Source organism: Galendromus occidentalis, unplaced genomic scaffold (genome assembly GCF_000255335.2).
Source record: "Galendromus occidentalis unplaced genomic scaffold, Mocc_1.1 scf7180000077508, whole genome shotgun sequence".
In the NCBI taxonomy this organism is placed as follows: Eukaryota; Metazoa; Arthropoda; class Arachnida; order Mesostigmata; family Phytoseiidae; genus Galendromus; species Galendromus occidentalis.
In genome coordinates, this window is record NW_003805496.1 from 366,592 (window position 1) to 392,743 (window position 26,152).

General features: G+C 51.4%; 3 protein-coding genes across 3 annotated transcripts; 1 reads left to right on the forward strand and 2 right to left on the reverse strand.

Moving 5' to 3' along the window:
- Nucleotides 1–352: 352 nt before the first annotated feature.
- LOC100906318 (gastric triacylglycerol lipase-like) lies at nt 353–2,363 on the reverse strand. Its single transcript, XM_003746905.2, has 7 exons — nt 2,259–2,363; nt 1,821–2,143; nt 1,547–1,697; nt 1,287–1,397; nt 999–1,175; nt 760–918; nt 353–685 (listed from the first exon to the last, which is right to left on the reverse strand). The coding sequence occupies exons 1-7, from the start codon at nt 2,361–2,363 to the stop codon at nt 353–355; spliced, it is 1,359 nt and encodes a 452-aa protein (XP_003746953.1).
- Nucleotides 2,364–19,096: 16,733 nt separating this feature from the next.
- On the forward strand, nt 19,097–21,791 carry LOC100902564 (uncharacterized). The gene is made up of 3 exons (XM_003746880.2): nt 19,097–19,420; nt 20,848–21,090; nt 21,201–21,791. The coding sequence occupies exons 1-3, from the start codon at nt 19,346–19,348 to the stop codon at nt 21,336–21,338; spliced, it is 456 nt and encodes a 151-aa protein (XP_003746928.1). The 5' UTR covers nt 19,097–19,345; the 3' UTR covers nt 21,339–21,791.
- On the reverse strand, nt 21,669–26,018 carry LOC100906605 (formin protein cappuccino). The gene is given in 5 exon segments (XM_018640857.2): nt 21,669–21,961; nt 22,093–23,396; nt 23,399–24,392; nt 24,589–24,902; nt 25,562–26,018. Coding segments are annotated over 5 exon segments (3,168 nt in total). The 3' UTR covers nt 21,669–21,862.
- Between the last annotated feature and the right edge of the window lie 134 nt (nt 26,019–26,152).

The following is a 26,152-nucleotide window of genomic DNA, read 5'->3' on the forward strand; positions in this document are numbered from 1 at the left end:
GCGTCAATACAGCTCGCTCAGCCGCCCCCGACGTCGGAGCTCATGAAGTCTCCGGGCCTCCCTGAGTGCGAGGCGTTCAGGGTAATAGAGTAACTTACTCATATACGGTGTTCTTCCGTAAACGTAGTAGCTGGTAGATATTATGAAGTCTGCTGTTGGTCTGACCGATCGCAGAGGAGCAGGGGAATTTTCGCGAGAGGAACGATCCGAGTCAGATGAGCTACCGAATCTCGCTCCGAGTCCGCGGTGAGATCGATGGCTTGAGTCGATTCCCTCACGCCCTTGCGCTAACTCTGTCTCTGTATATGGCGAATCTCAGCAGAGCAGTCCTTCTCGTCGTCGGCGCTTCCAATCAGCTGCTCTTACCGACACAGCCGTCTTCATACGGGAGCTCTCTCAGATGAGCCTCCACTCGAGAACGGTAAGTCCTGTGTGCTTCGTCCCTCTCGTTCTCTAGATTGTCGAAAGTAGCCACTACGTCATTGTAGATATAACAACGGCTGTCAGTCGCCAATACGACGTCATTGTGGCTCAGACTATCTCCTTCGATGAATTTGGAGAATGTCGGCTGGAGCGTGTCAATGACGCCTTGCGCTGACTCGGGGCCGTTGAAAGGATCATTGTATACGTAGAATATCGAAATCGGGACTTCGATAGCCGCGAAATCGTATTGCGTCGGCGTTTCCTGGATGAGGGGATTCGGTTAGGTCTCGATTTTTTCCACCTAAGAGGACCCGACGGGTTCAAGACTTGACTTACGCTCCCGTACTGCCCCGTATTGGTGAAACCGGTTTGGGGATAGGACGACGAGAAATCTAATGCGCTCCAGATGATCGCCAGCCTCTGATCGGCGAAGTTCAGAGCCGCCATGGGACCGGTTCCGCCCACCTGTTCGGTCTCATAGACTTCTACGCGGGTCTGCGGCAAGATTGGCGTAAGTGGAATGAATATTTCTCGATTGATTGTCACATCAGCGGGTTGAGCGGCTCGGACTGCACCTTGTTAATGTGAGAGTCAGTGAAGCGAAGCGTTTGCATATCCCGTCCGACAGCGGCGGCAACGATCAGGTGGCAGACAAGGGGAACTGCGTTGCACACCAGCGATCTGATGTAAGCGATGGTGTCCTCGTCAGGATAGGCGAGGAGCTGTCTGCCGAAGATCGCTCTGAAGAGGAACTAGCACATGGAAGTAAAATCGATGTAAGCAACACGAGCTACGTGGGCCGAGAGAGTCTCCAAAGGAAGATTCTTCGCTTAGATCGCATTTTATCCCTCGAGTCGCCTCACCGTTGGCAAGTAGTGAACAACGGTGGGGCCGATCAGCACAGCCGCGAGGAAAGTCTTCGGGGTATCCAAGCCGAACCTGAGAACAGGTGTCAGAGCCGCGAAGTGAGAAATCTGAAAGGGAGAGGAATGGTCGATGGGAGAACAAAGTTGGAGAGTCGACCCTCGAAGAGGACCTTTTTTCCTCGCGTCTAGTCGGGACTTCTTCGGACATCCGCGGGCGCTGATCTCAGTGATTAGAGGAATGCAAACCCTCGACTCACCTGGCCGTCAAAAGTATGGTTGGTGGAGAGGAAAGCAGACATGAGCGTTCCGCCCATGGAATGGCCAGCAACGTAAATTTTGGACTGCTCAGTGGTGCTGAGAACTTCTTCGATTACAGAGGGGAAGTCGAATTCTGCCATGTACTGCCAACTGTGAAGGAAAATGTGGCATTGAGCATCGCGCGCTCCCCTTTCTAAAACCTTGAACTTTGAAATTTCTCACAGGTATCCCGCTTCTCGCATAGCTGCATAGAAGTGGAGGAGACCCACTCACCCGCTACGATAGTACTCTTCAGCCGTGGGCTTCCTCCGTCTTCCTTCGTCCAATATACGATCGCTGAAGTGGTTCCCTCGCCAATTAGGGAGCCAAACATCGTAGCCGCTGTCCGCTAGGATGAACGCAGCGCTCTCGTTTCGCAGGTTCCAGATAAAATCGAAAGCGGTTCCTACGAATCCGTGACCGAGGATCACAGGCGACGAGACCTCCGCGTCGAAAATCTCCATGTTCCGCACCCTCCAAACCTCGAGGATCCACCCGTCGGGCGTGACGACGTCATGTATGCTCAAGTTCATGCCATGAAGCCCGGCATAGGCAACCTGTAGGGACAGTGATGAAACCGAGATTCGAATTTAATTAAAGTGGGTGACAAGTCGCTTCGAGGCTGAGGCGGGGGATCTTGAGGAACCGTCGCGGAATCGACTTCGTACTCACGAAGTCTTTGTTCTGAAGAACGGCCTTCTCTTGCTCGAGGTCAGGAAAATAAGCACTTTCGCCAACCTTGGCGAAGATGGCGAAAAACAATAATCCGAGATTCATTCTAGCACTTAGACAAGCAGCTAGGTGTGAACTGAGCAGGTAAGGGATCCGACTTTTATTCAAGCAGAAAACGTCCAGAGGGAAAGAGCATACGGATTCGAAAGCTCTGAACAATGGCAATTTGTGTGACTTCGTCTACCGCCTTCTCGCTTATGTCATGCCTTAATCTGCTTATCCGATCCCGAGAGTCGGAGAATTTCATGAGAGGCCGTGGGACTCATTAGACCAGACCAGACCCTTTCGCTCAAAGTTCCTCTAAGATAGGGTATCACAAAACTTTCGCAGCGAATGCAATCGCGTTGGCCTCTGTGTGAATCGAAGTCTATCCCGGTCACGGGAATTATTGATTCAGGAATTCAGGGTCAGGGAGGGAGCCTGCACGATTTGGAGGACCAGGACGAGAAGATCGAAATCATGCATCATAAATACGGGGCGTCGCCGACGCCTTCCTGCATCAAACTTGGGAATGGCTGCCGCGGATCGTTCAGTCAACCTCTCACGGCGCTGGCGGGCCTGGGCATCAGCTCATTCTGAAACCAGCTTCGGAATGCCCTCTTCCCCCGGACGCTTGTCGGATTTTCATCAAGCGCCCGTCTATTGATGGAAGTGATCTGGGGCGTTGCTGTCAACAGACTGAGCTTCACCTCTTCTACACTCTCTCTCGACACCAGAGTGAATCGATCCATTTCAGCCAAAAAAATGGATTCGTACATGCTACTCATGTACATACGATCTCACATCCATTCCTAATTTATGACCGAGTGAAACATATCTTAGAGAATTGGGGTATATCAGCGATCAAATATTCATGCAGGTGAGTACGTACTTATAGCGCGACCTACGCACTGCGCCGCTCAAGGACCAGAACTACCGACACTTCATATCAAGATATACATTATCGTTCTGAGACCCCGACTGACTGGATCACAATCACTAGGTAGAGGTGAAGTTTGCACCCTCGGACATGGCTATGGCGCTGGTCACATAGTTGGGGAGTCCCGAAAATATCCAGAAGATCCCGTAGAATCTTTGAGCTGCTTCTCACGTGAGATATCCTCCCAGAATGAGCGCATCTTGCCCGCATTGCCCTCCATTCAGTGCGAGATGCTGGAGCTCTTTTTCCATAGAGTCTCATGTGGGACAAATCGCTCATTCACAGGAGAACCAGAGACGAAATCAGGCCGGATGTAAGAGACATCTTCCGGATCTCCGCTTTCATGGGATCCCTCGATCATGCTCGCGTAAATCTACATATACTAGGAGAATTAAAACAGTTTATACCTTGCTTCAGTTACTGAATAAACAGGATTGTCGCTGGAATGAGGTGTGGAGCACACAACTCGGATATTGGAGAAGACCGGATGTGAGAGAGTTGTTCCAAGTTCGCGCTGATCCTCCTATGAGCGGGTTCGACTGCATGGTTGTGAACGAGTCAACGAGTGCGACAGAGCATCGTCGCTCGTAGGTGGATCCAGCGTGAAGGGTGAAACTGCATAAAGATCAGTGGATTCTGAACAGCAGAGAGGAAGTTTGGAACACGGAAAGACCGAGAGACGAAAAACCACTGACCACAAAGCGGTCCATCTTTCTCAGATCTCGTAGGCTGGAAGACGTCTCCGACAATGCAGGTTCGCGCTTACCCTAGCGGTGGTCGTGGGGGCCGTGTATCATATCGCGCATATTTTATCGCGAACCTGCTCCTCGAGTGTGAGGCTTCCACTTCAGAGACGGAGCTTCGCTCGTTCGAGCAAGAGTCATAAGCAACGACTGTAGAGGCCGTTGGTGAATCTCATGCCGGAGGGTCTTCCCAGTCAGATTTTCATTCGGGCTTTCTGTGCGACTTTCATGGCTTATCCTTCGCTCATCCTGAGAATCAAGCGTAGTTCTCCTCACGATTGTGGTGGATTGACGTGCGACGACCGAAGTCATTCGAACCCTACATTTCTCAACGCGGAATTCCGTAGCGAGGATGCGGTGGTTTCTCTCACCGCGAAATCTCATGATCTCAACAGGAGCACCATTTGACTTCAGGAGATTGGACGATTCCTCGCTTTTTATCCGGATAGCTACACGTTGCTCTCTCTCAGACCATCGAATCCGTTCCCACACCGCCCTCAGGGACCGAGGGCACAATTATTCATCGTCAAGTTTCGGAATGAGTAATTGACCTGAAGATTACAAATCGCTATTGATTCGCGAGAGGATGATTCCCTCAGACATTATACTATTCTCCCGACCGAATGCTTCCCTGTCGAATCAGGGGTCGGATACAGAACAGCGCGTGTTCCTCGAAGAGGAGCGCGTGTCGCACAGAGGGTCCACACTGTATCCTCGGTGGGACTTGGGGTCATAGAAACATTCGATTCTGTCTGGGCGCCTGATTCCATGGAATCAACCATGTGATCAATATTCGCATCGCCGTCACTCGGATCCGAAATCGTCGCGCCTCCTCAGTCGCATGACCTGATGATTACCAGTGGCGCTGAGCATCGAAGCACCTCGCCTGAGATGCCTGTCCCAGTCGCTCTCAGAACCTTCCCTCCGTGCACTCGTCCGATTAAACGAGAGTGCGAATACTTCTCCTGCGGCTAATCATTTCTCCGCCAGAACAGAGCATAGCAAGACTTCCTCGTATCTCAACAACTGTCGGATAATCTCGCGAGGTTTTCTTTATTTCGAGCTTTTGTGGGGCACGAGGAAACTTTGCCAGGGTAACTGTTGCTCCGAATTCGGGGAAATTCTTCGGAAGTAAAAAATTCCTAGGTAGGAGTGAGGTCCCATATCTCCGCATCCTCCCCGGAGGGGCATCGTGATGAGCCGCTGCCAGTGAACGCTAGTGACGAATAAAATCTACTCATATTGTACATGCATCAGAATATATCAGTGTATATTTGAAGTAGAAAACTAGCATTAATACATACAACGGAACCTGAGGTAAAGACCGCCACCCTAATCAGTCCATTTCCTCCAGGCTACGAATGACAGTGAAACCTGTCTGATCAGACCACGCACGGTGCCGTGGAAATGCGCTCCGATAGCTCAGGTGGTCCCTTTAGGCTTCTGGTATAGTAGAGACACTTTAGTGATGGGTTCGCATTGAATTCTCCAGAGCATACGAGAATCGTCCCCGTCACATACCTTCGTACATATTGGTAATATGCTTTTCTCATAAGGCCCTTTCATGAAGGACGGAGTTTCTAGAGGACTACTGCTCACAGACAGCCTCATACTACGCAAGTCCTGACCCTGATAATCGACGCTTATATTCCTAATTCTCTCGGAATGAGATCTCGGTGACTTGCATTCCTCGAGCAGAATTGATACCACCAAGACTGAAAGAGACAGTCGGTATCCACCTTGTTTGAATCGATTTGCTCTGATCGTAATAAGTATTTAGGTTGAGGCATGTGGACGATGCGGTCGATGAGCTGCCGAATGGGCCGATTGGCTGAACGATGGGGTTATTTCGAATTTCGGCGGGGGATACTGGCGTGAACAGGATTGTTGTCACGAAGAGATATATCTGCCAGGCGGGCGCGTTATCTCCATGAAGGGACTGCCGCGTTGCGATCTCGCTGAACTCGAATAAACGATCATTGGCGGACGGCGCGGTGAGATTCTTGTGTCTCGAAATCGGATAAAGCTCGGGGAAATCCGACGCTGTCGCTAGATGAGTTTGTCTCCTGCATTCGGAATTCCCCATGTTTCACATCATCTGAAAAATTTCCTGTCTGGTCATGGTCTGATATCATCCGTAGATACTCTCGGGAAGGAACAAGCCAGATGAGCCCTGTGATATCGCTGCTGCGAGGGTCCTCGGATCCGGGGAAAAAGAAAAAGCATGACACACATTACAAGCCGCGTCGAACTGATGTTCGAGAGTCACACCGGATACGTGCAGCTGTGCGTTGCCATGCTGCAGAGTAGGCATCATGATCCCATCATTATTAAGGGATTCCGGACTCATTCATAATTGCCGAGTCGATCACAGATGGTGCCATGTATCAGGATCCCTCGATCAATGCGCTCTATGCACCTTCAGAAGCTTTCAGGCGTCGGCCAATCCAACGTGTCGTCGAGGACTCTGGCGAGTGTTTCGTATGGCCCGGTCAGAAAGAAAAATTCCCATTGTTTTCACTCGACAGAATGAATCATCGGGCCCGATCCAGGGATGTCGCCCGTTCTGCAACAAGGCACCTCCTCGCTTTCGCGGAATCAGGTCATGAGTCCAGGAGACCGAGATAGATCTCGATGTTTGGCCACCATCAGTGAGACCTATGTGCATCGTCGCGCTAAGCGAACCGTGGCCGAGGACACTCCCTTCAAACCCCTGCTGCAGCCCTCGAAGAACCATCCCACGTCAGCCCCTCTGATCATTCATTGTGAGCTTAAGATCTTCAAAATGCTATCTGGGTCACCCCGTTTCGGTCTTTAGGGTATTAGGTATTCCCACAAGGATGGGAGTCGGAGGCGATGGCGCTTCCGATCCCAAACCATACACCTATAGTTTATTCTGCACAGATGCATGACTTTGCGAAGGTTGCAGCCATGTTTTCCATGATTCGCTTGTCCGATCTGGGAGTGCTCCGAGCTCCCACAGCTCCCCAGCTGTTTTCGAGAAGCAAACAGGTTTGCCCTCGATAGCCGAGTGGAGCTATGATGCTTGAAGAGTTCACTCGAGCACTCGAGTTTGTGAAATCGCAGAAGTCTCTCGAGCAAATTTTGGAGAGCTTTGAATATTATCGGCGAATTATTTTACAGATTTTTCATCGCCCGACGTAGCGCGGTCACTTCTCGCTGATCTTCATGACTTCCGCGAGCACGGGAAAAAAGGTCCAGGTGGAGCTGCGACGACGGCGACGGCTCATCGGGCCATAAGCGAGTGAAAGAAGTCTCTCGCAAGAAGCGAGCGCTCCGACTCTGGCTTCGAAGGGGGAAATACGAAGTCCAATTCCTTAGGTCAGGTTCGGCTGCTGGACTTTCGCTAAGTCAAAGAAACCGCGGATGTCATCTCCGCCGAGGTCTAGGGAGTGAGAAAGGAATGGCGATTTTTGTACCGAGAAAAGTTCGAGTTCGCCGACAAGGAACTCCAATTCACTCATAAGCCGATCCTCAGCGACGGAAACATTGCGCGGATACCCAGCGATGTTCCTCCAATGTCCATTCTTCGCGTTCGTACGCCGGGCGTCCGGAGCCATGAAAGCAGATATACAAGGATTGCACACTGATTGGAGCTCGATGAGCATGCTCCCCAGACTGGGAAACGCGCGTGATCGGAATCACCCGCTCCTGCTGTATGTCCAATGTAGTCTGCCAGGCTTCCAAGCCATACAGGTAAGAAGGGAAGGGAATGCGCAGCGTGTGCTGATTACCCAAGAGTCGCTGAACTGCATCGTTCGCTTCTGTCACGGATCGTCGACATTCCGCCCATCATCTCCAGCCAACTGTGTCAGGACTGACCACATGAATCCCGCAATCTCTGAGTGATGGACGGTATTCTATCTCATTGCAGCATTGAAATATTGGATTCGTTCGACGATGCCGAGAAAATTTCTCTCACGATGATGATTTGTATTGCGACGAATACGGGATTCGATATCCAATGCCCGCAGCAACGTGCGGCTCTTGTGACTGATAACTGTTATCAGCGATCAGGACTCGTCCTCAGGAGGCTGCGATTCGCGATATACGGGGATCTGGCGGGGAATCAATGTACGTATATCGTAGGAGGATCATTCGGGGAATCGACCAACAGAATTCGACCGATGAGAATATATTCCAGTTCGTTTTGACAAGGAACGCTTCGATTTATTGGAGATCATTGGCAGAGTTGACAGGAGCAGCTCACTCTACAAATATACATGTCATAGTATCAGAATCGTCAGGAGCATCCTCAGGATGAGCTGTGCGAGTCCCGGGTTCGAGAGGCTATTCTCTAGAGCACATTCGATGACACGTTCGTGTGTATCACACCAGAAACCTATCCGACGCTTCCTATGCCCAATGGATAGAATGAAAATAGGTACAATCGATGCCTCGATGAGTCGTTTGGAAATACTCTAGATGAAGCTATGGGGAGCTGTCGATTGTGTTCAGCTCAAGCGAACATTCACAAGACGATCAGCTGCTTTTACCAACACAGCCGTTCTCATAGGGTAGCCCTCTCAAATGATTTTCGACTCTGGAACGATAGGACCTGTGCGCTTCGTCCATCTCGTTTTCCAGATTGCCGAACGTAACCAGCACGTCGTCGAGGATGTAACAGCGGCTGTCGAATGCCAAGACAATGTCATTATGGCTCAGACGATTCCCGTCGATGAATTTGGAGAATGTCGGCTGCACCGTATCGATTACGCCTTGGGCGGACGAAGGGCCGTTGAAAGGATCATTGTACACGTAGAACATCGAGACGGGAACGTCAATATCTGCGAAATCGTATTGCGTCGGCGTTTCCTGGAAGAGGGGCAGCGAAATTAAACCTTGGTCTCCGATTCCTACTCGGAGTACGTTCACCTCGCAGATGGCCACTGTGAGCTGGAACTTACGCTTCCGTATTCTTCCTGATTGGTGAATCCGGGTTGGCGGTAGGTTGAGGACCAATCCAATGCGCTCCAGATGACGTCCCTTTTTTGCTGAACGAAGTCGACACCCGAAATCAAACCGATCCCGCCCAGCTCTTCAGCCTCGTAGATGTCTATCCGGGTCTGCGGGTGGACGTCCCTTAGCGAAGGCGTTCTTTCGAAGATTTTTTCGATTGATTGAGGATTTACGGATTCAACAGATCAGAACCCACCGTGTTCATATGAGGGTCAATGAAACGCAGCGTTTGCACGTCCCGTCTTGTTGCGATGAAAACGATTGCGTGACAGATGACTGGAACTACCGTGCACACCACCGATCTCGCGCGAGCTATGAGGTCCTCGTCAGGATAGGCAAAGAGCTGTCTGCCTAAGATCAATTTGAAGAGGAACTAACACATGAAAGGAAATCGGTGTGAGTGAGGCGGGCTTGCCGGACCACGACTGTTCTCAGGGGAAGATTGTTCTGTCCTGTCGCACTTCATCTCTTCAGTCGGCTCACCGTTGGCAATAAGGGACCGATGACAGGAACAATCAGGGTGGCCGCGAGCACAAGGGGTGGAGTGTCGAAGCCGAACCTCATAACTGGCGCCAAAGCCGCGAAGTGAGAAATCTGCGAGAGAATCGCATTAGCGGTGAACGTCTGGGGTCGGAAACTCGGCCGCGCGAGAGCGCGTCTGTCTTCTCCCGCGATAGGTAAGGAATTCCCTGGAAATTCGTGGTCATCCATATCGGTGATCCAAGGAATCGGTCCCTAGACTAACCTGGCTGTCATAGGTATGATTGGTGCAGAGGAAAGCAGACATGAGCGTTCCGCCCATGGAATGGCCAGCAACGTAAATTTTGGACTGCTCAGTGGTGCTGAGAACTTCTTCGATTACAGAGGGGAAATCGAATTCGGCCATGTACTGCCAACTGTGAAGGAAAATGTGGCATTGAGCATCCCGCGCTGCCCTTGTTAAAACCTTCAACTTCTAAATTCCCCGAAGGTATCCCGCTTCTCGCATAGCTGCATAGAACTGAAGGAGACCCACTCACCCGCCGCGATAGTACTCTTCAGCCGTGGGCTTCCTCCGTCTTCCTTCATCCAATATACGATCGCTGAAGTGGGTCCCTCGCCAATTAGGCAGCCATACATCGTAGCCGTTGTCCGCTAGGATGAACGCAGCGCTCTCGTTTCGCAGGTTCCAGAGGAAATCGAAAGCAGTTCCGAGGAATCCGTGACCGAGGATCACTGGTGTCGAGACTTCTGGGTCGAAAATCTCCATGTTCCGAACCCTCCAAACTTCCAGGATCCACCCGTCGGGCGTGACGACGTCATGTATGCTCAAGTTCATGCCATGAAGCTTGGCATAAGCAGTCTAGACGGGCGAGTTCGGAATCAGACTCCGATGGAAATCCCGACGAATATATGAGAGGTCGCCGAAAGGGGCTGATCATCCGAAAGATTCGGAGCGGATCGTGCTCCATACTCACGAAGTCTTTGTCTTTGACGACAGCCTTCTCTTCCTCGAGGTCGGGAAAAAAAGTATCTCCGCCAGCTCTGGCGGAAATGGCGAACAATAATAGGACGAGTTTCATTCTAGTGGTCAGAGCTTGATATGGACGAACTAGGTGAGGGACCTTGCTTTTATTCAAGAGCTGATCCGTGGGGAAAGAGCGTTCAGATTGGTCGACCTCGAGAATAGGGCGGTTTGTGTGATGCTTCCTGCCGGGAACGACGTTTCTCGCTTATGTCATGCCCTAATTTGAATGCGCGGTCCCATATGTTCCTACTGGATATCCTAGAAATTTTGAAAATAACGAGATCGAGCCATCCGAACTTCCTCTGAAATTAGGAATCATCGCGAATGCTGCAGTATCTCTACGCAGTTTCAGCCTTGCTGCGAATGAAGGTCAAACTTGGCCGCCGATTGTAGCGAATGACGTCAGGATTCAAGGTCAGGGAGGAAACCGAGACAATCTAGCTAAATGCCGCGATTGGAGGAGCCAAAGGAGATTTACACGGGATGTCATCTTTGTTCGACAAGCTCGATTTATGTGGAGACTGCTGCACGCGTCCCGTCTATGATGCGGCTGAAATCCGGCCCAAGGAGAGCCGCATAGCGCTCTCAGCAGGCAATCAAAGTCACTCGGGGTGCATCCAGACCTTCCTCTGTCGCCGCAATCCTTGTAACCGACTGAGTGAAGGGTGAATACATCATGAGGCGAATAAAAAACGCGGGAGGTCTCCATTCATTTGTTCCCCTCTTCCTCTCTTATCCTTGTCCCATATTCGCGCGATACAACAATTTTTCTCTCCCGATGGAGCTCCTCGATCTTCCGTCTGCCTAACTCAGGAGCCGCTGTTTGTGCAGGAGCTTTGGCTTTCCCCCCTTGAAAGCCCGAGGATTCTCAGTGTCTGTGTAGCGAATGAGGGACCCAGAGCCGTAATACCATACGGATGATGCTGTCGCCTCCTTTCCACTTCGGCGGAATTTCGGTTGAGGGGTTCGTCCCCAGCCTGGAACCCGTATCCCACGGAAGTGAAATCCATGTGGAAGATGAGACGTGAAGACGAGCTGAGGATAAGCGTCGGTACCGATCGAGACAGGAAACATTCCTCCGGAGGGGAACGATTCCCGGGTAATATTCGAGACGACAGTCTTCACCGCCTTGGACACCGACATGAAATCATTATAAGTCGAACGATCAATCGTTTAATCACTAGAAACATTTCAATGTCAGATCATGAGGCAAATGTATGAGAATCCAGCTTCATGAGACGTGATCGGTCGATTCTCACTCGGCTCCGGAGGTGACAGAAATCACCGATGCCCCGGAATCGTATGATTCCCATTTTTCGGATCGGGGCAGGTACTTCCCATCGGTCCCCCGAGGGAATCTCCGATTGGGGCGGAATATGCTCACCACGATCTTCTCCGGGTGAAATCTCTCCCTCATTTCAGACCTCAGCAACAAGAGGGAATCGTCGCAATTGGGAGGACCTCGTCCCTCCCAAATTTCAAAGTTCGTCAGATGGCCTTGCTACCTTCCGGATGAATATTACTTGTGTCACCGTCATTACTTTATTTTCGTTACATGAGTGATAGGGATTTCGAGTTTGTATCAGAATGGACTCATTTCCGCGTTGGAATCATCAACATCCTGGAATGATCAATTGCGTTAGCTGTGAGCAAGGTCAGGGAAGTTCGTAGCACTTGTGTTTCGATTGACTGAAACCTCGAGCGCTTCCTGTGGTTAAGTTTTACTCTCCTCGGAGCATTTTCTCGTTCAAGACGATTTCTCTCCGAGAATCTAGACTCGGTGGAGACCTGATCAAACCTCCAATGCCGACATTGTTTACTGCTACCGATCGAAGCACGGATGGAGCAAGGCCTGTCGTGGACTGTTCCCGATCAAGGCAACCGTCCCGTGAACTCATTTGACGTGTTTCGTATGAGCCAAGAATGAACCGATCTTCCAGCGCGAGCTCGGGAGTTGCGCTAACATTCAGAAGAGATGGATTCTGGAGGCTCTCCACGATAGAGGCCGCCGAGTCTCTTCCATTCGCTCTGGTAATGGTATTTATTGATCTTCCCATGCACTATATATGAATATGGACGCTACTCCAGCGGCGATTCCTCAAAAGATCCCTCAGGTTTCTGTCCACTGCACGCCATTATTATTCCAGCAGTCTTCTCGATTCTCTCATGAGATTCTCGTCGTTTCGTTCGGTGACGCTCAGCCTGCTGGCGACCCCTTCAATGTCGTAGTACATATACATATGTATGTATAGGGTTGCGTTCCGCCATGGTGTGAGGGCAGGTCTCGTCATCGACGCTACGTTTGACACAAGGTGGGCCGATCCATTGGCTTTCCGCTACTTGCGATCTCGTCGGTAGAATTACTGCCCGAACAGTGGACAGGTAACTCTATATCTCTTGATTTTCTCGGCCCCTCACCTGAGTCTTCATGGATGAGTATTGAGCGTTGTACCATCAGTAATAGAGACGCACCAATCTTTGGAGAGACTTAGGCCCGATGATTTGCTCCATCATTCCTGAAGGCATCTCAGCTTTTTGTGGTGGACGTCAAATTCAGGATCAGATTTGACGGATATTATGTTATCGGCGATATTAAGTTGGCCGATTCCAATACGATGATAGATGTGGCAGAGGGAGTGTACGGGAACGATGACAGAATCGAATCCGAGGAATGATAGTTCGAAGCCATGGACGGTCTTTGATCTCGCTATCCTTAAAATCTGTTTGATATCTCCGGTACTAGCTCTGTATCAGCATCACCAGCTGCTATAATCGTTCATCGTACGGTGGATATCCGGAGAAATCTTGTTTGGGAAGTTTCTCTGCATCTTCAGTGATTTACGGTTAATATAATGAGTGAGCAGTTCTTTATCGTTACAGTAATTCGGTCTCAGCTGATACGAACTCTCGGATCCGTTCCCCGAAATCATACGTGGACGGGGGAACGAAGGAAATATAATCGTCTCAGGCTCGGGGAGACCCGCTCGAAATTCGGTATCCTCCGCTGTCAAGGTGAGACGAGACACGGGAATGACGGGTTGGAAGCGGGGCGTCCAACGAGTTTTATCGATTTAGGGACCCGAATACCATTCGAAGCATATTGCGGTCTCGACCCTGCACAAAAGCATAGACCTAAATAACAGATGATACCATTGGGCAGGTGTCCTCCGAATATCGTTAGAGGCGCGCGAGTACGATGTTATACCGGGGGAGCGGCTTGAATCACCGGTCTCCGTTCGACAAGCTACGGAAACGGGGGGATGATTCTCATTCCGAGGGTGATCGGGATATCTGAACGCGAAACTCGAGACCTACACTGCTTGGGCTTGACCGATCTGCGCCATCCTCCGAAACACCTTACGGCGCCAAGGCTCAAGAAATACTTTCTCCATCGCTCATCCTAATGAATATGTTATCGAATGTTTCTTTCCCGAATCTAATTGCTCAATGCTTGTTCATGCCTGTGATCGTCATAAATCAATGAATGAAATGATGTATCCAGGGATATCCATAGATTGGGATTCAATGATCAATCGGCGGATTTTCACTATTTTATTCCTTTATCATGATGAACAGTTGATTTCCTTGAGGACTTCCAGCACGCCGACTCCTTCTTCATGTTCGAAAATTATTCAAAACCAATCCCGGCGGTCGGCGGTGTCGAGTCGGCTCCGGTGCTCTTCTTGCTCCCTGACAATCTCACGCTCATCAATCAGAGTCGATCTACAAGCTTCACATTTCCAATTGAATAACCAGGTATCTCCAGGAATTAGAACTCTATACGATCCTTTATCCTCCGGATGATACCGCCTGCAGGAGAGCTCTTCCGGACCCGCCATAGTTGCGAATTTCAGTTCCGCTCCGTTTGCCCGGGCAGAGTCGATATCGCATGCGTTGTTCCTGATGCCGCCGACGCGTAGTTCGGGAATCTCCTGAAGCGACCCAGGCGCGGGGTCTGTATTCCGATATCCCTCGTGAGCCCTCGAGAAATTTTGTTCTGCGACATTGTTCTCCTCACGAAAGCCTCTCGGCTCCACGGCTCTTGTCGGAAGTCTCTCAAGCCCACCGCACGACTTCTTTTGCTCATCTTCGTCCAAGTCCAGGTATCTCCCAGGTCTTGTAGAACTCCTCGCGCTCCGTCTGACGGGCCTATCGGAATCGCGAACGGTCTCCATTGCTTAAGTGGTCTCGTGGTCTCGAACGAAGTTCAACTTCGAGGCGACGCTCTCATCATCGTCGCGGCCTCTTATATTAGCATTGAAGGAGGTATCACCCCTGAGTAGCACTATCTTAATCGAAGTTATCGATCGCTGTACCTCCGCCTCTATCGAGTCTGGTAGATATTCGAGCAGCGTCCTTGGTATTTCTGAGCAGCATTCCACTTCCTCGTCGGAGACCTCTGTCCCCGCGTTATCAGCGGCCATTCTCCAGTATTTTCGTGCTTCGCTCCAAGTCGCAGAGGTTCGCAATCGTGACGCATTCCTCCCTTAGCCGATTCGATATCAGTTTTAATCCTCCCATATAGTTGACGATGGGGAAGGGTGGGAAGGCGACGAGCCGGAACTTGTGGTCCAGCGACCCCGATTCCCCTGTCATAGAATCGAGGGGGTAGTGTCGGGAACGGGGAGTATATTCCTTCTCTGGGAGCTTCAATTGGCTCATCTGTGCTCCCCGGTGGGAAAATTAGTCGGAGTGCTCTGCGTTCAAGGCACAGGTACTAGGTACACCCAGAGGCTTGAGGCTCCTATAGAGGCTCCTAGAGATTCCGGGAGCAAGAATCTCAGGTAAGGAGATGCGGACAGCAGTCAGCCAGAACTCTTCGTTTCGAGCTGCGGAAGTCGACTCCAAGTTCCAAAAAATTTATTTCTCAGTAATCTGATCCTCTTGAAGTTCCAAAACATTTATTTCACAGGATCTCTCCTTCTTCCGGAGCATGCCCTTATCGGAGCGCCTTCGTAGAGCTGATTTCTGGGCTCTGCCCGGAATCGAGGAGCTCTCGGATGTCTATAGAGCAGGCTCTCAAAGTAGTCATCGATGATTCTTCTGGAAGAATCGGTTTTCGAATGAGAATTTCGGTCGCGGAAGTACCTACCTGAATTATTGGTTGCAAAAGCCCCCTCATCAAAAGGGTGGAAGCACCCCACCGTAGCCAAGCTCAAAACAGACAGCTCAACTGACCTGGATGCTGGCTGAGAGCTTTTGGCACAAAGCATGAAAAACTGAGAAACATTCCTCCACATCAAAAGTCTTCGGGTCCTCACAGAACCAGGCCGCGAGTTTCGCGGTGAGATCTTGCGCGGCAGTCAGACTCTCGCTGAAAGTTTCCAGTTTCCTCTCGGCGCTCTATCGGGAGACAAAGAAACTTATTGTCCCACAACCTCTCTGATATGTGGGATACCAAGCCGAAGCCTAGCAAATACTCCTCAATTTACGGAGCAGGAGGGCTGGCAGCACCATTCGACGCGCAAGATCGAACAATCGCTTGTCAGATACCTCTACGAAATCCGACATGTGAATCCGGAGACCAGGAGCGTTTTTTTCAAACGCGTTTTTCACTCGACGAAGTCTCGCTCTGAAGCTCGCGATGTCCTCCCTCACGTCGTCGAGAGAAACCCGTCTCGCAGCATCGATCTGAGATAATTCCCGATGGAAGAGCAATAAACCCGCTCGGTCATGCTCCGCAAGACCCCGCACAACAAAGTCCAATAGAGTGAAATCCGCTTGATTGGACTTGCATTCGGCAATCGTCGAGAGGTCCTTCATCCGGAATCCCGGTGCGTTCCCCGCGTAACTGCCCTAGGAAGAGATCATCAGTCGATACTGAGGCTCGATGGCGAGGACTCGAGTCATGCTACAAATTACGATTTTCGACATTTCTCGGACGAGAGTTTTCATCACGAACGCTGTTCAGGAAATTCCCTGCGACTAGACATCGCTTCATGAAGTCTGCCAGGTAGGAGGACTCCATCAACCACTTCGCACTCATTGTGAAAGAATCCAATTTCTTTCGCAGGCTTTCGGTGAAGGGGTCGAATGATTCGTGTAGGGTTAGAGCTTCCAAGTGGATTCTGGAATCCTGGAAGCGCGAGATATCCAAACAGAATCGTTCTTCGGGCGAAAGAGCTTCCTCAGCGCCCGTAAAACCTTTCAATCTTTGGACCTGGAGTCATGATCGGATACATACGTCTCTCTATAATCCAAAATTCATGCAACGGGCGGGAGAGAAACTACTCTCAAGATTTACGAAAGCGTACCTCTTCATCTGTGGGCATAATATCCTCCAAAGTTCTAAGGTCCAACTCATCGAACTTCCTCGCCACTTTTCCCTGGAATCGGACATGCCGCGCTCAGATCGATAACCGAACCTACGTGATTAGGATCCCCACGTCAGCTAATCATATTGCCGATTCCCGCTCCCTGAGCGATAGAAGCTCTTGCGGTCCCACATACTTTCGAGCCCTCGACTAATTTCCTCGGGACCTTGAACTCCCTCAAATGCTCCAGTAGAACTGTGGAATTTATTTTCAAACTCCGGAGGCCGACACCGATCTGCATCGCTCTCGATTTATCCAATAGCGAGACCTTCAAGAGATAAGGGGAGCCTCGACTGAACATTTGAAAACGCCATGAACATCGGACCGAATGAACGGAAGTCCGATACAGAGCGTGGGACGACGCACCTTTGGACTTTGGTCCTTGCGAGCATCCACGAGCTCCTGCTTGCGGAGGATTTTCCGCGGGGCGAACAGCTGTTCGAGCCCCTGCAGGTCCAAGTGAGCGAATTCGTCTTGAAGATTTGGATTGTCGAGGATTTCCTTCCAAATGTTCGAGTCACCTGGATTCGGGAAGCAATAAACCAAAGGGAAATCGTCTCAGTCCTGATTGCGAGATGAGAATCTATTCAAGTTTCGACAGGCAGGGACGGAGCGAGGGAAGACGAAGCGCAGGTGAAGCTCCAGAGGCGTACCGCTTGTCCAGACTACGTTCTCGGGGATCTTGCTCCAATTGACGGTTCGGAGTCGAGACATGGGCTTGGGAAGCAGCTCAAAGCAGCTCGAGGTCCGCGTCATTCTCGGAGCGGGTTGAATGCTCGGCGGCGGCGGTGGGGGCGGGGGTGCGGACACCGGAGGACCTGAGGGTACCTTGCAAGGGGGAGCTCTGTTCTGAGGCCTGATCTCGACAGCAGCACTCATTGGTTCGCACACCGATTCGCCAGAAGACCCCGCTGCGCGGACCACTTCGGTGACTTTTGGCGCTCGCAACAGATGTTCCGGAATCGTGATCCCAGCCTCAGCCAGGGGGAAGAGGAAAGAAGCTTCCAACTTCCTCGGTTTGCACTCTTCGTCCGTCGTGATCAAGTCTCGGAGGATGTTCCCGCCATCTCTGAGGGATTTCGAAGCGCTCGACGGGCGGGAAATCGGATCGGACCGTTTCCTTTGTGATCGCGGTGTGCTGCTCTGCCAGCGCATGGACCTCTGCATGAAACGGATAAGCGATGAGAATGTCGAGTCGGTCCCTCTCGATCGCAATGAGTCTTCCGCAGATGCCGCTCTCCACGTCATTCTATTCGAGGTATTCGTGACCTTCGTTTTCACGGCTCCACAGCGAAGCTTTCTCGGAGTTTTCCGGAACGAAAATTTCCCGGACGACGTCGCCGCGTCGCTGTCTCCCGATATATCAGCCTGAAGCGGTGGGTGAATGAGGAAATGCTCCCACGAGTTTTCGCGGTGACAGGATCCGCTGCATAGCCGCGGATGGTGACGAAATGCTGGCGCCGAATTTTCCGGATCATGACTCAATTATGTTGAGAGGCTTCGTTCGATGGTCGAATCTGATTGTAGGGTCGGGAGTCGGGATTGAGTGAAACTGGTTTCCAAATTGTCTGATACAGGGGGGTAAGCACGTGAGGGAGTTTGCTCGTGAAAATCGAAGATGGTCTCGATGGTCTGGCCAGAGGATGTACTTCGTATCTCTGATAATTTTCGGGATCTCCGAGACCGGTTCCGGACACCAAGACGGAGGATTTCTGAGAGTACGGCGGAAAATGATCGCCAGGGAAAAGCAATATGACTTTGGTGTAGCTAGGAACCTCTCTCGGAATAGATGTGGGAAGCAAAAGCCTTAGAATCGCCGTTCCCCATTCCTTCTTCACGATCAGGTTCCCCGTCGAGGAGGACGGGAGCGGATGTTTCTCCGCATTTGAGAACCTACGCACAGCCGGTGATTCTTTTTCCGATGCTAGCCCCCATAGTCGCGTTCGCTTCAGAACCCTTCTGGAATCAATACCCCGTGGTGTTCAGATCGGAGCCCTCTTCGTTTCCCCATGTCTCAATTCAGAGAATTCCTCGGAGAAACGCTATGGAGAAATCAAACGTAGCGAACCAGATTACGGAACGTACTGTGCTAGTGCTATTCGTCGGTGTCCGTTTCCATCGCTCTCGTTGCCGCGCCGCCGGAGATAATGAGCCGCTGGAATCTCGAAGTGCGCATTGCTTGGGTCACAGGATCGCGACGAGGGATTCCTCCGGGTTGAGATTTCGGTAATGTTCTTCTTTCAGTCATCGTAGTCTCTCACGATCTCTGCTCCCTCTCATTCGTTCGCGCAGACCTAGCTGCGGCAGTCGCAGTTGCTGCTGCTGCCCACGACAACTGTGTGACCACGACGACCGAGAGCGCGCCCTCCTCTGCTGCTTCACAGCAAGAGAGCAGCCGGCCGGCCGGTCGTCAAGTCAGTCAGTCAATCAATCTAGAGTACAACTACCAGAGCACTTCGGGCGAGCGCGTGTTCTTCTCGACTGGGCAGAGCTTCCCCGCGGTCGTCGTCGCCGTTCCTGTCGCGGCTCTATCGGAAACCTCGTGATCGAGTTCCGGGCTCGTCATGTGGCTAAAACTTGTCTTTGTTTGTTTGTGGGGAATTCACTTCTCCTCAGAGGATCCACTCTATCCCTCGGAGGTGGGTGCCGATTTCGATTTTTTCCAGAAAGTCTCATATTCCGCTTTTCGGACTGGTTCGGAAGATCCTCGCGGAGATCAGTTCTCTCGTCCAAGAAAGAGATCACTTTTGTGCACCGGCTCGGAAGGATCTTCGGCCGTCGGGTTTGCCTCTCGCTGTTTCGAACTATCGGACAGTCTGGAGTTGTAGAATTGGTGGAGCTAGTGGAAAATTCCCTTCAGCGCGGAGCGTGAGCTCATTGAAAAGAGAGTCGGCCTCGAGTTCTCTCTGGCTCGAGCTGATATCTATCGAGTTGACGACAACATCGGTTAGTTTCCTCCGCGAAGCTGTTTGTTTCCACTTGGCTGTTCTACATAGTGTTGACGTCTGTCCTTCGGTGTTGTCAGCTCGATTTCGCTCGCTCGGAAAATAACACGTAGCTCAATCAACATATTTCGGGGTCGCACTGTAGTCTACGCGGAGTGCGATCACATTCGAAACTAATCTTCTCCCGAGCAGGAGTCCTTCATTTTTCGTAATAACTGCTGCCTTGAATCGTCCCATCAGCAGCGAGACTCTGCTCCATACGGAGATGCTCCAGCTAGGCAATCTCTTTGTTCCACGGCTTTCCCTTCGTTGCATAATCACTCAAGATATCAACGGGTCCTCGAATTTCTCTCGAACCTTTCAATCACGGCGAGCGTCAAGTCTCAGGGACCATATGTAAACTGAACGAGTATACAAGTTTCGCAATGGAGAATACATACAGCGGGAGAGGAATCGGGTCCGTATCAAGGGACCGTTCCCACGCACGGAAAAACGAGGGGCAAACGAAGCAAAGACGAGCGGGGAATTAACCGTCCCTCGCAAACGAATATTTGCGAGCGGGGAGAAATTAAGTCGGATATCAGCCCTTGAGTCTAAAACTCACGAGCCCACAGAAATCGGGACATAATCAAGAGCTCGCGAGGAAATCCTCGAGTCAGAGAGCGCAGACCCTGTGACGTCAGATCGTCTGGCCCTAGAGAGTCGCCGGACAGTGATGAGAATTCTGTCCGAGATGCTGCAGGATACTTGCAAACGCTCTGATTGACACGCAGATACGCTGTCGCTTCGACCCGCGTTGCAACTGCGTGAGACCATGCAGCTTGTGTCCGAAATATGTAACCGGAACGACGTGACCCGGAAATGCCTAACGAACGTGGTCATCACGCATGCTACTACTAGCTTTCCGATCAAGATTCACTCAGGTCCCGAGGGAGTGAAACCCGGCCTCAAAGGGATGAATCAGTCTAATCGTGACGACGTTTTTCGTCACCCCTTCGGGATGGAGAACTCGCCCGTCGTGAATTACCACATATTGTGTGTTCCATCGTTTCTGTCGGAATCGGTGGATGGATGCTCAAGGTCGAATATTGCGAGCTAACGAGGGACATGTTCTTCAACAGAGTGACCCGAACTTCATGAAGATGTTCGAGCGGAAGTACGCAAATCTCGTCCAGATCGATCAGAACAGATGTCTCCAGAAACTGACGTGCATACTCGCTAAAAACGAGTCCTCGTTCGAGGATCCGGTGATCGCACACATCGTGCGAGACTTCGAATCAATCAAAACGATTCATAGCAACTCCCCTGCGTTCCTCTTCCTCGCTGCCTACCAGACCGGGCTCAGCAAGCAGAAGTGTGAAAAGGTGAATAAGACGAGGACACGGTGTTTCGCTTCAAAGTTCTTGGATACATCCGGTCGGTTAGTGATAGAACAACTTCCCTTGACTAATTATAGTGTGTAATACTTTCTTAGGCGTATCCCGAATGTCCAATCGGGTTCGTGGCGGATGAGCGTTATTTGGACGATGAAGAAGAAGACGTGGCCGGAGCCGTGGAAACGGACACCACAACTACTACTGCAAGCTCGAAACAGCCCGATGACATATTGTGATAAAACCTGTAACTGAGACGATTGCTATCAACAAGAAACCATGCTATATTGATATTGTATCTTCCAAGCTCCAGTGAGCTGGATGCCTGTATCTGCTAATCGTAAGGTTGACACTGGCAGCTCCTGATTCTTCTTATGATTATTATTAATTCTCACGGGCGAATTAAAGGTTCACGAATCAGGCGCTCGAGTTCACCAGACCGCCAGTTCGCACTCGCCGTCCCACGTGACCATCCGCGATCTTCCAATGCTATCGATGACTTCAGTCAGACCCGAGAGGGAAGTTCAATACGAGCTTGGATGATATCAACAACGTTCATTTTTTTCTCCTCATAAGATATATCACAGTTTTGTGGATATCGAAATCCGGAAGCCGTTCGAGCGTATTGTCATAAAATTGCACGCTACAGAGGCAAGAATCGAATACCGAATATATTATATACACAGTGCTTTGGTGCGTAGCGTTTTCACTTGCTTCTCACGGATTCTCACTTCCGATTCGAACGGACCAGATCTCGTTCTAATCAGTCTCCTCCGAGAAGACCTTTTTTGCGAAGCTTCTCCTTAAGTCCACCCTTGGTCTTCACAATGTCCTTACGCTTGGCTTTTTTTAGTTCTTGCACCTGCGGAGAAAATTGAATGAGCTTCTCGAGCTCGAGTAAATAAATTTACGATTGCATGTCGATATCTCGTTCGTCGGTCGATCTCTCCGAATGGAATGACACCTTGCCCATCACCCCGAAAGAGCGCTTACCTTGCTGGATGCGGCTTCTAGTTTGACCTTGACTCTGCGCTGCACTTCTTTCTGCCATATGTTCTTGAAGTCAGTGCTGAAGGGCGTCCAAGGACCGAAGAACTCCATCGTCCAATCACTCTCTTTATTACTTTTTGCCTCAAAACAGTAGTACTTCATGACTTTTCCGAAAACTTTGCGACATTCGTCGTAGTTGTCGCTTTGTTCACTGTGCTCAGCGAAAGCTTTCGTCAGGAACGATTCCATTCTCCCCTTGAACGGTTCGACGTTCTCAGACGAGCTCTCCAGAACTTTGTTGACTTTCCGCTCGATATTAATGATTTCTCGATGCAGAGAAGCTAGATCCTCCTTGAGCGTGTCGAAATTTATCTCTGAAGCTCGGATGAAGTCTGCTGGCTCCGGTAGAGGGAACTTGGCCGAGGCGATGTCTTCCGATTGGTGTTTATCGACGTACACTCGCACGATATAGTGCAACAAGGTCATCGAGCTGTCCTTGCTGCGCACATCTTTGAGCTTGGCCAGGATCTCTATTCCGAAACCGTCAGCTTGTCCTCGGTCGCGATTGCCTCCATTCATGTAGTTGCCGAGCGCCAAGATGATCGCAAATACGTTAGTTACGTGCTGTGAAGTCAGCAGAGTCTGGCAGATGATTTTCAAATTGTTCAAGCGGTTCTCGACAGAAGCCAGATTTTCGGGGAAATTGCTCTCAAACGTAATGCAGGCGACACGCTCCGCAAAAAATGGGATTTTGGAAATCCCCCAAAGGAACATTTCACTTCTCCCGAGTGGACAAGTCGGCTTCGATTCGAGGTGACGCGAGATCAGATCTAGTTCCTCGGGGGTTCCTCTAAGTTCGAAGATTGAGGTCAGAACGTCCAGGGGCACTATCGAAGTGTCCACGTCGTACAGCGCTTGCTCGACGTCTGACACCTCGGTCTTCTTCGACGAGATGAGAATTCCCACATTTTGAGAGCGTTTGCCGTCAAGCAGACTCACTAGCTGTTTACTTTTCTTCTCCGACTTCTCTTTCTGTTGTCCAGATCTTTCTAATTTCTTCACCGGTGCTTGTCTGCCGAAGAGCTCTGTGAACTCATCCCAAGATTGCGGTTCGTCCTCGTCGAGTTTCTCCCACAGACAGGCTTTTTCCTCGGTGGGGGTATCCCCCCCGTCTTCGTTCGCCGGGATTGGTGATGCAACAGGTGGTTGACAAACCTGAATGCGCTTCCAAAATAGAGGTTTCATCGGCGCTTTCGGTTGTTTCAGCTGTTTCCTGACGTTCTGGTATGCCTGACTCCAACCCCCGGCGGGGGGCAAGGGAGCATCGGTGGCGGTGGTGGTGGAACGGATCCGGGAACCGGTGATGTCGAGGACAGCATCCCCGGCATCGGTGGCGGAGGTGGAGGTGCACCGGGCATCGGAGGCGGAGGAGGTGCGGGGATTCCCCCAGGCATCGGCGGTGGAGGGGGAGGAGGAGGAATGCAGTTGGCTCCTGGCATCGGGGGCGGCGGGGGTGGAGGAGGAGGGCAGATGGGATCACTCCCCGGCATTGGAGGCGGAGGAGGAGGGGGCGGTGGCACTGAGCTCGAGAGAGCATCACCCGGCATGGGAGGCGGAGGAGGAGGGGGCGGTGGAGGGGGGATCGGATTCCCCACCGGATGATCAGATGCAGGAGGTGGGGGCGGCTCTGCAAGAACCGCATCGGACGAATTTTCCGAAGGAGTGAGAGGAGCGTCAGTTTGCGTCGAAGTACACGTGACATGAGGCACATGTTGGCACGATTGCTCAACCGCTGTGATCTGCTCCCGTGACTCGAGAGGACAGACCTCTGTTTGGCAAGCTTGAGAAACTTTCTCGTATGAGCGCACTCGATCCCCAACGGACTCTGAGCCCACGCACTGTACTTCGGCATCGACTCGTTCTTTGGCATGCGATACGTCCTCGCTGATTTTCGGTAAGACTATGCTTTCTACAGAAGCTCTCTTGTTCTGTACAGGTGCGGTGCTCTTACTGAACTCGTAGATTTGGCTCAGCCTGAAAGCTTCGGATTCCCCATCGCAGCATATCATCACACCGGCATCGATCAGTTTGCTGCAGAACTTCATGATCAATGCCCTCAATTCAGCTTTTTGGCTCTCTCCGCAGCCGACCAGAAGCCAATTGACGAGCATATGACCCTCGAATTTTTCGCCGAGCGAGAGCGGACTCGCGTCCGGGGTCCGAGGCGTTTTTGGCGGCGTTCTCAAACTGTCGACTGAACTCCGGTCCAGAGTGATTGAGGCGACTTTGCGTAACACATTACCCTGTAACAGGACTTCTAGTCAGTGAGCGAAACTTCGACGGGACTGCGTATTTGGACACATTTCTGGCCTGCGGTAACCAACCTTCTGAATGAGATTGCTAGCCGGCAGTGATACAGCCTGGTCGTTCATAATGAATGGAGCAGCCATATTTCACAGAAACTGGGAGTCGTTCGCGTTCAATAGGAATATAACTTACAGTCGTCGGTGTTTTGTCCAAACGTGGCGTGTCCTCGGTATCGGTGGAGACTTTTGGCAGAACGGTAGGTTTATGGGCCGCGATGCTGAATGGCGACGAGCCCGATATGCTGAGCGTCGAGGGCCGTCTCTTCGGACTTGCCGACGGACTCGGGGTGCCACGGGGAGTACGGCGATCCGATGCATTTTCGATGGCAGGAACCTCGTCGGGGGTTTTTGTTATGTGCGACAAAGCCTCATGGTATTCTGACGTTGGATCCGACGGCGACGGACTCGGCAAGTCACACTTCGGTGGAGAGCAGGAGGCTTTTCTGCCTGCAAGCACAAGATCGAAACAATGAAAAAAGCTACGTGCGGACAGGCAAGATGGAAGATGGGATTTCCCGAGCTCCCGAGGGAATTTCCCTGCCGCAGAACGAGTGCTAAATAATCTTCTCGTCCGAAAATTCCGTCGAAAGAACGTCGCTTGCTACGAGCTTCTTGGGGTTTGGAGTCTGAGAACACGGAATGGGTGTGGGTATTGACTCGATATTCACTTCGCGCGAATTGAGCGCACTAATCGTTCAGGGGTTTTTCATGCATGCGGACACTGTTTCCAGGGAAAAATAGCAACTTGTCTGATTCGAACAAAGCACACAAACAGGACGTGATGTTGAGTTCCATAACACAGAAGAAGAACACGGGACGGAATGAAGTTTCGCCAGAGGTAAAAAGATGAGTGACTGGCGTTCGACGGTCGCTGCTTGCTTTGCTGAATCGGATCGCTTGTCGGTCGGTCGGTCGCTCGCCCGGTCGCTGGGTCTGATTCAATGAGCAAACGACTTCACGGCGGTCGAGCTCATGTTATTCTGTTGCACGAGCCGCAAAGCTTCATCGTTATTGTTGTGGACGGCAATGACAGCAGTAACAGAAAGCGACCAGAAGAGCGTTCTCTCTCAATCAGTCAGTCGGTCTGTCACTGTAGGAGCACTCACCGAGGTCCGTCACAGTTGCGTTCACCTTACGGGATTGGGTTGGTGTGGTCTTCGGTTTGCCTTTGCTGCCGAACTTGAACTTCGTCTGACGTGACGGAGTCTGAGGAGTCGAAGGCACAGCCGTCACGCCCTTCACTACGGAGCCGCGGGCTGCCCGCGGAGTTCCCACGGCGGCCTCCGATGAGTTCTTGTTCCCCATTCTGCTTGTCACATCGCTGTTGTTGGCACTGGCGTGACTGGTGAGTCGTCCGCCTACGCTTTCGGCCCCTTTCGGGAGCGCAAGCACGGACAACCGCGAAAATCGACCGAGGCTCTCGAGTCTCGGAGAGTTCGAATTCGGTTTGGCAAGAGACTCCCCGATGCTCCGAGATCTCCATAGCAACTGACCCCCTGTTCCGGGGGTCCCTTGACCCCCTCCTCCTCCGGAACAAGCATCCGCGACTCGCGAATTCCGCATTGAGCCTGAATGGCGCGGGAAACTCTCTCTAGTCACCAGCGTTTCATTCGCCGCTTCAGCCAGTTGATCTTCTGCATCAGCGAACGTCACGGTGTTTACGGGACAAACAGAAGAACACCTCACGGACCTCACGC

Excerpts from the sequence above, each read along its gene's own strand:
- LOC100906318 (XM_003746905.2), bottom strand. The coding sequence starts at position 2,363 with ATGAATCTCGGATTATTGTTTTTCGCCATCTTCGCCAAGGTTGGCGAA. Across the intron at positions 1,398-1,546 it reads ACCATACTTTTGACGGCCAG|ATTTCTCACTTCGCGGCTCT; the intron begins GTGAGTCGAGGG and ends TCTCCCTTTCAG. Across the intron at positions 1,176-1,286 it reads TTGTTCACTACTTGCCAACG|TTCCTCTTCAGAGCGATCTT; the intron begins GTGAGGCGACTC and ends TCCATGTGCTAG.
- LOC100902564 (XM_003746880.2), top strand. The coding sequence starts at position 19,346 with ATGTGGCTAAAACTTGTCTTTGTTTGTTTGTGGGGAATTCACTTCTCC. Across the intron at positions 19,421-20,847 it reads ATCCACTCTATCCCTCGGAG|AGTGACCCGAACTTCATGAA; the intron begins GTGGGTGCCGAT and ends GTTCTTCAACAG. Across the intron at positions 21,091-21,200 it reads GCAAGCAGAAGTGTGAAAAG|GCGTATCCCGAATGTCCAAT; the intron begins GTGAATAAGACG and ends ATACTTTCTTAG.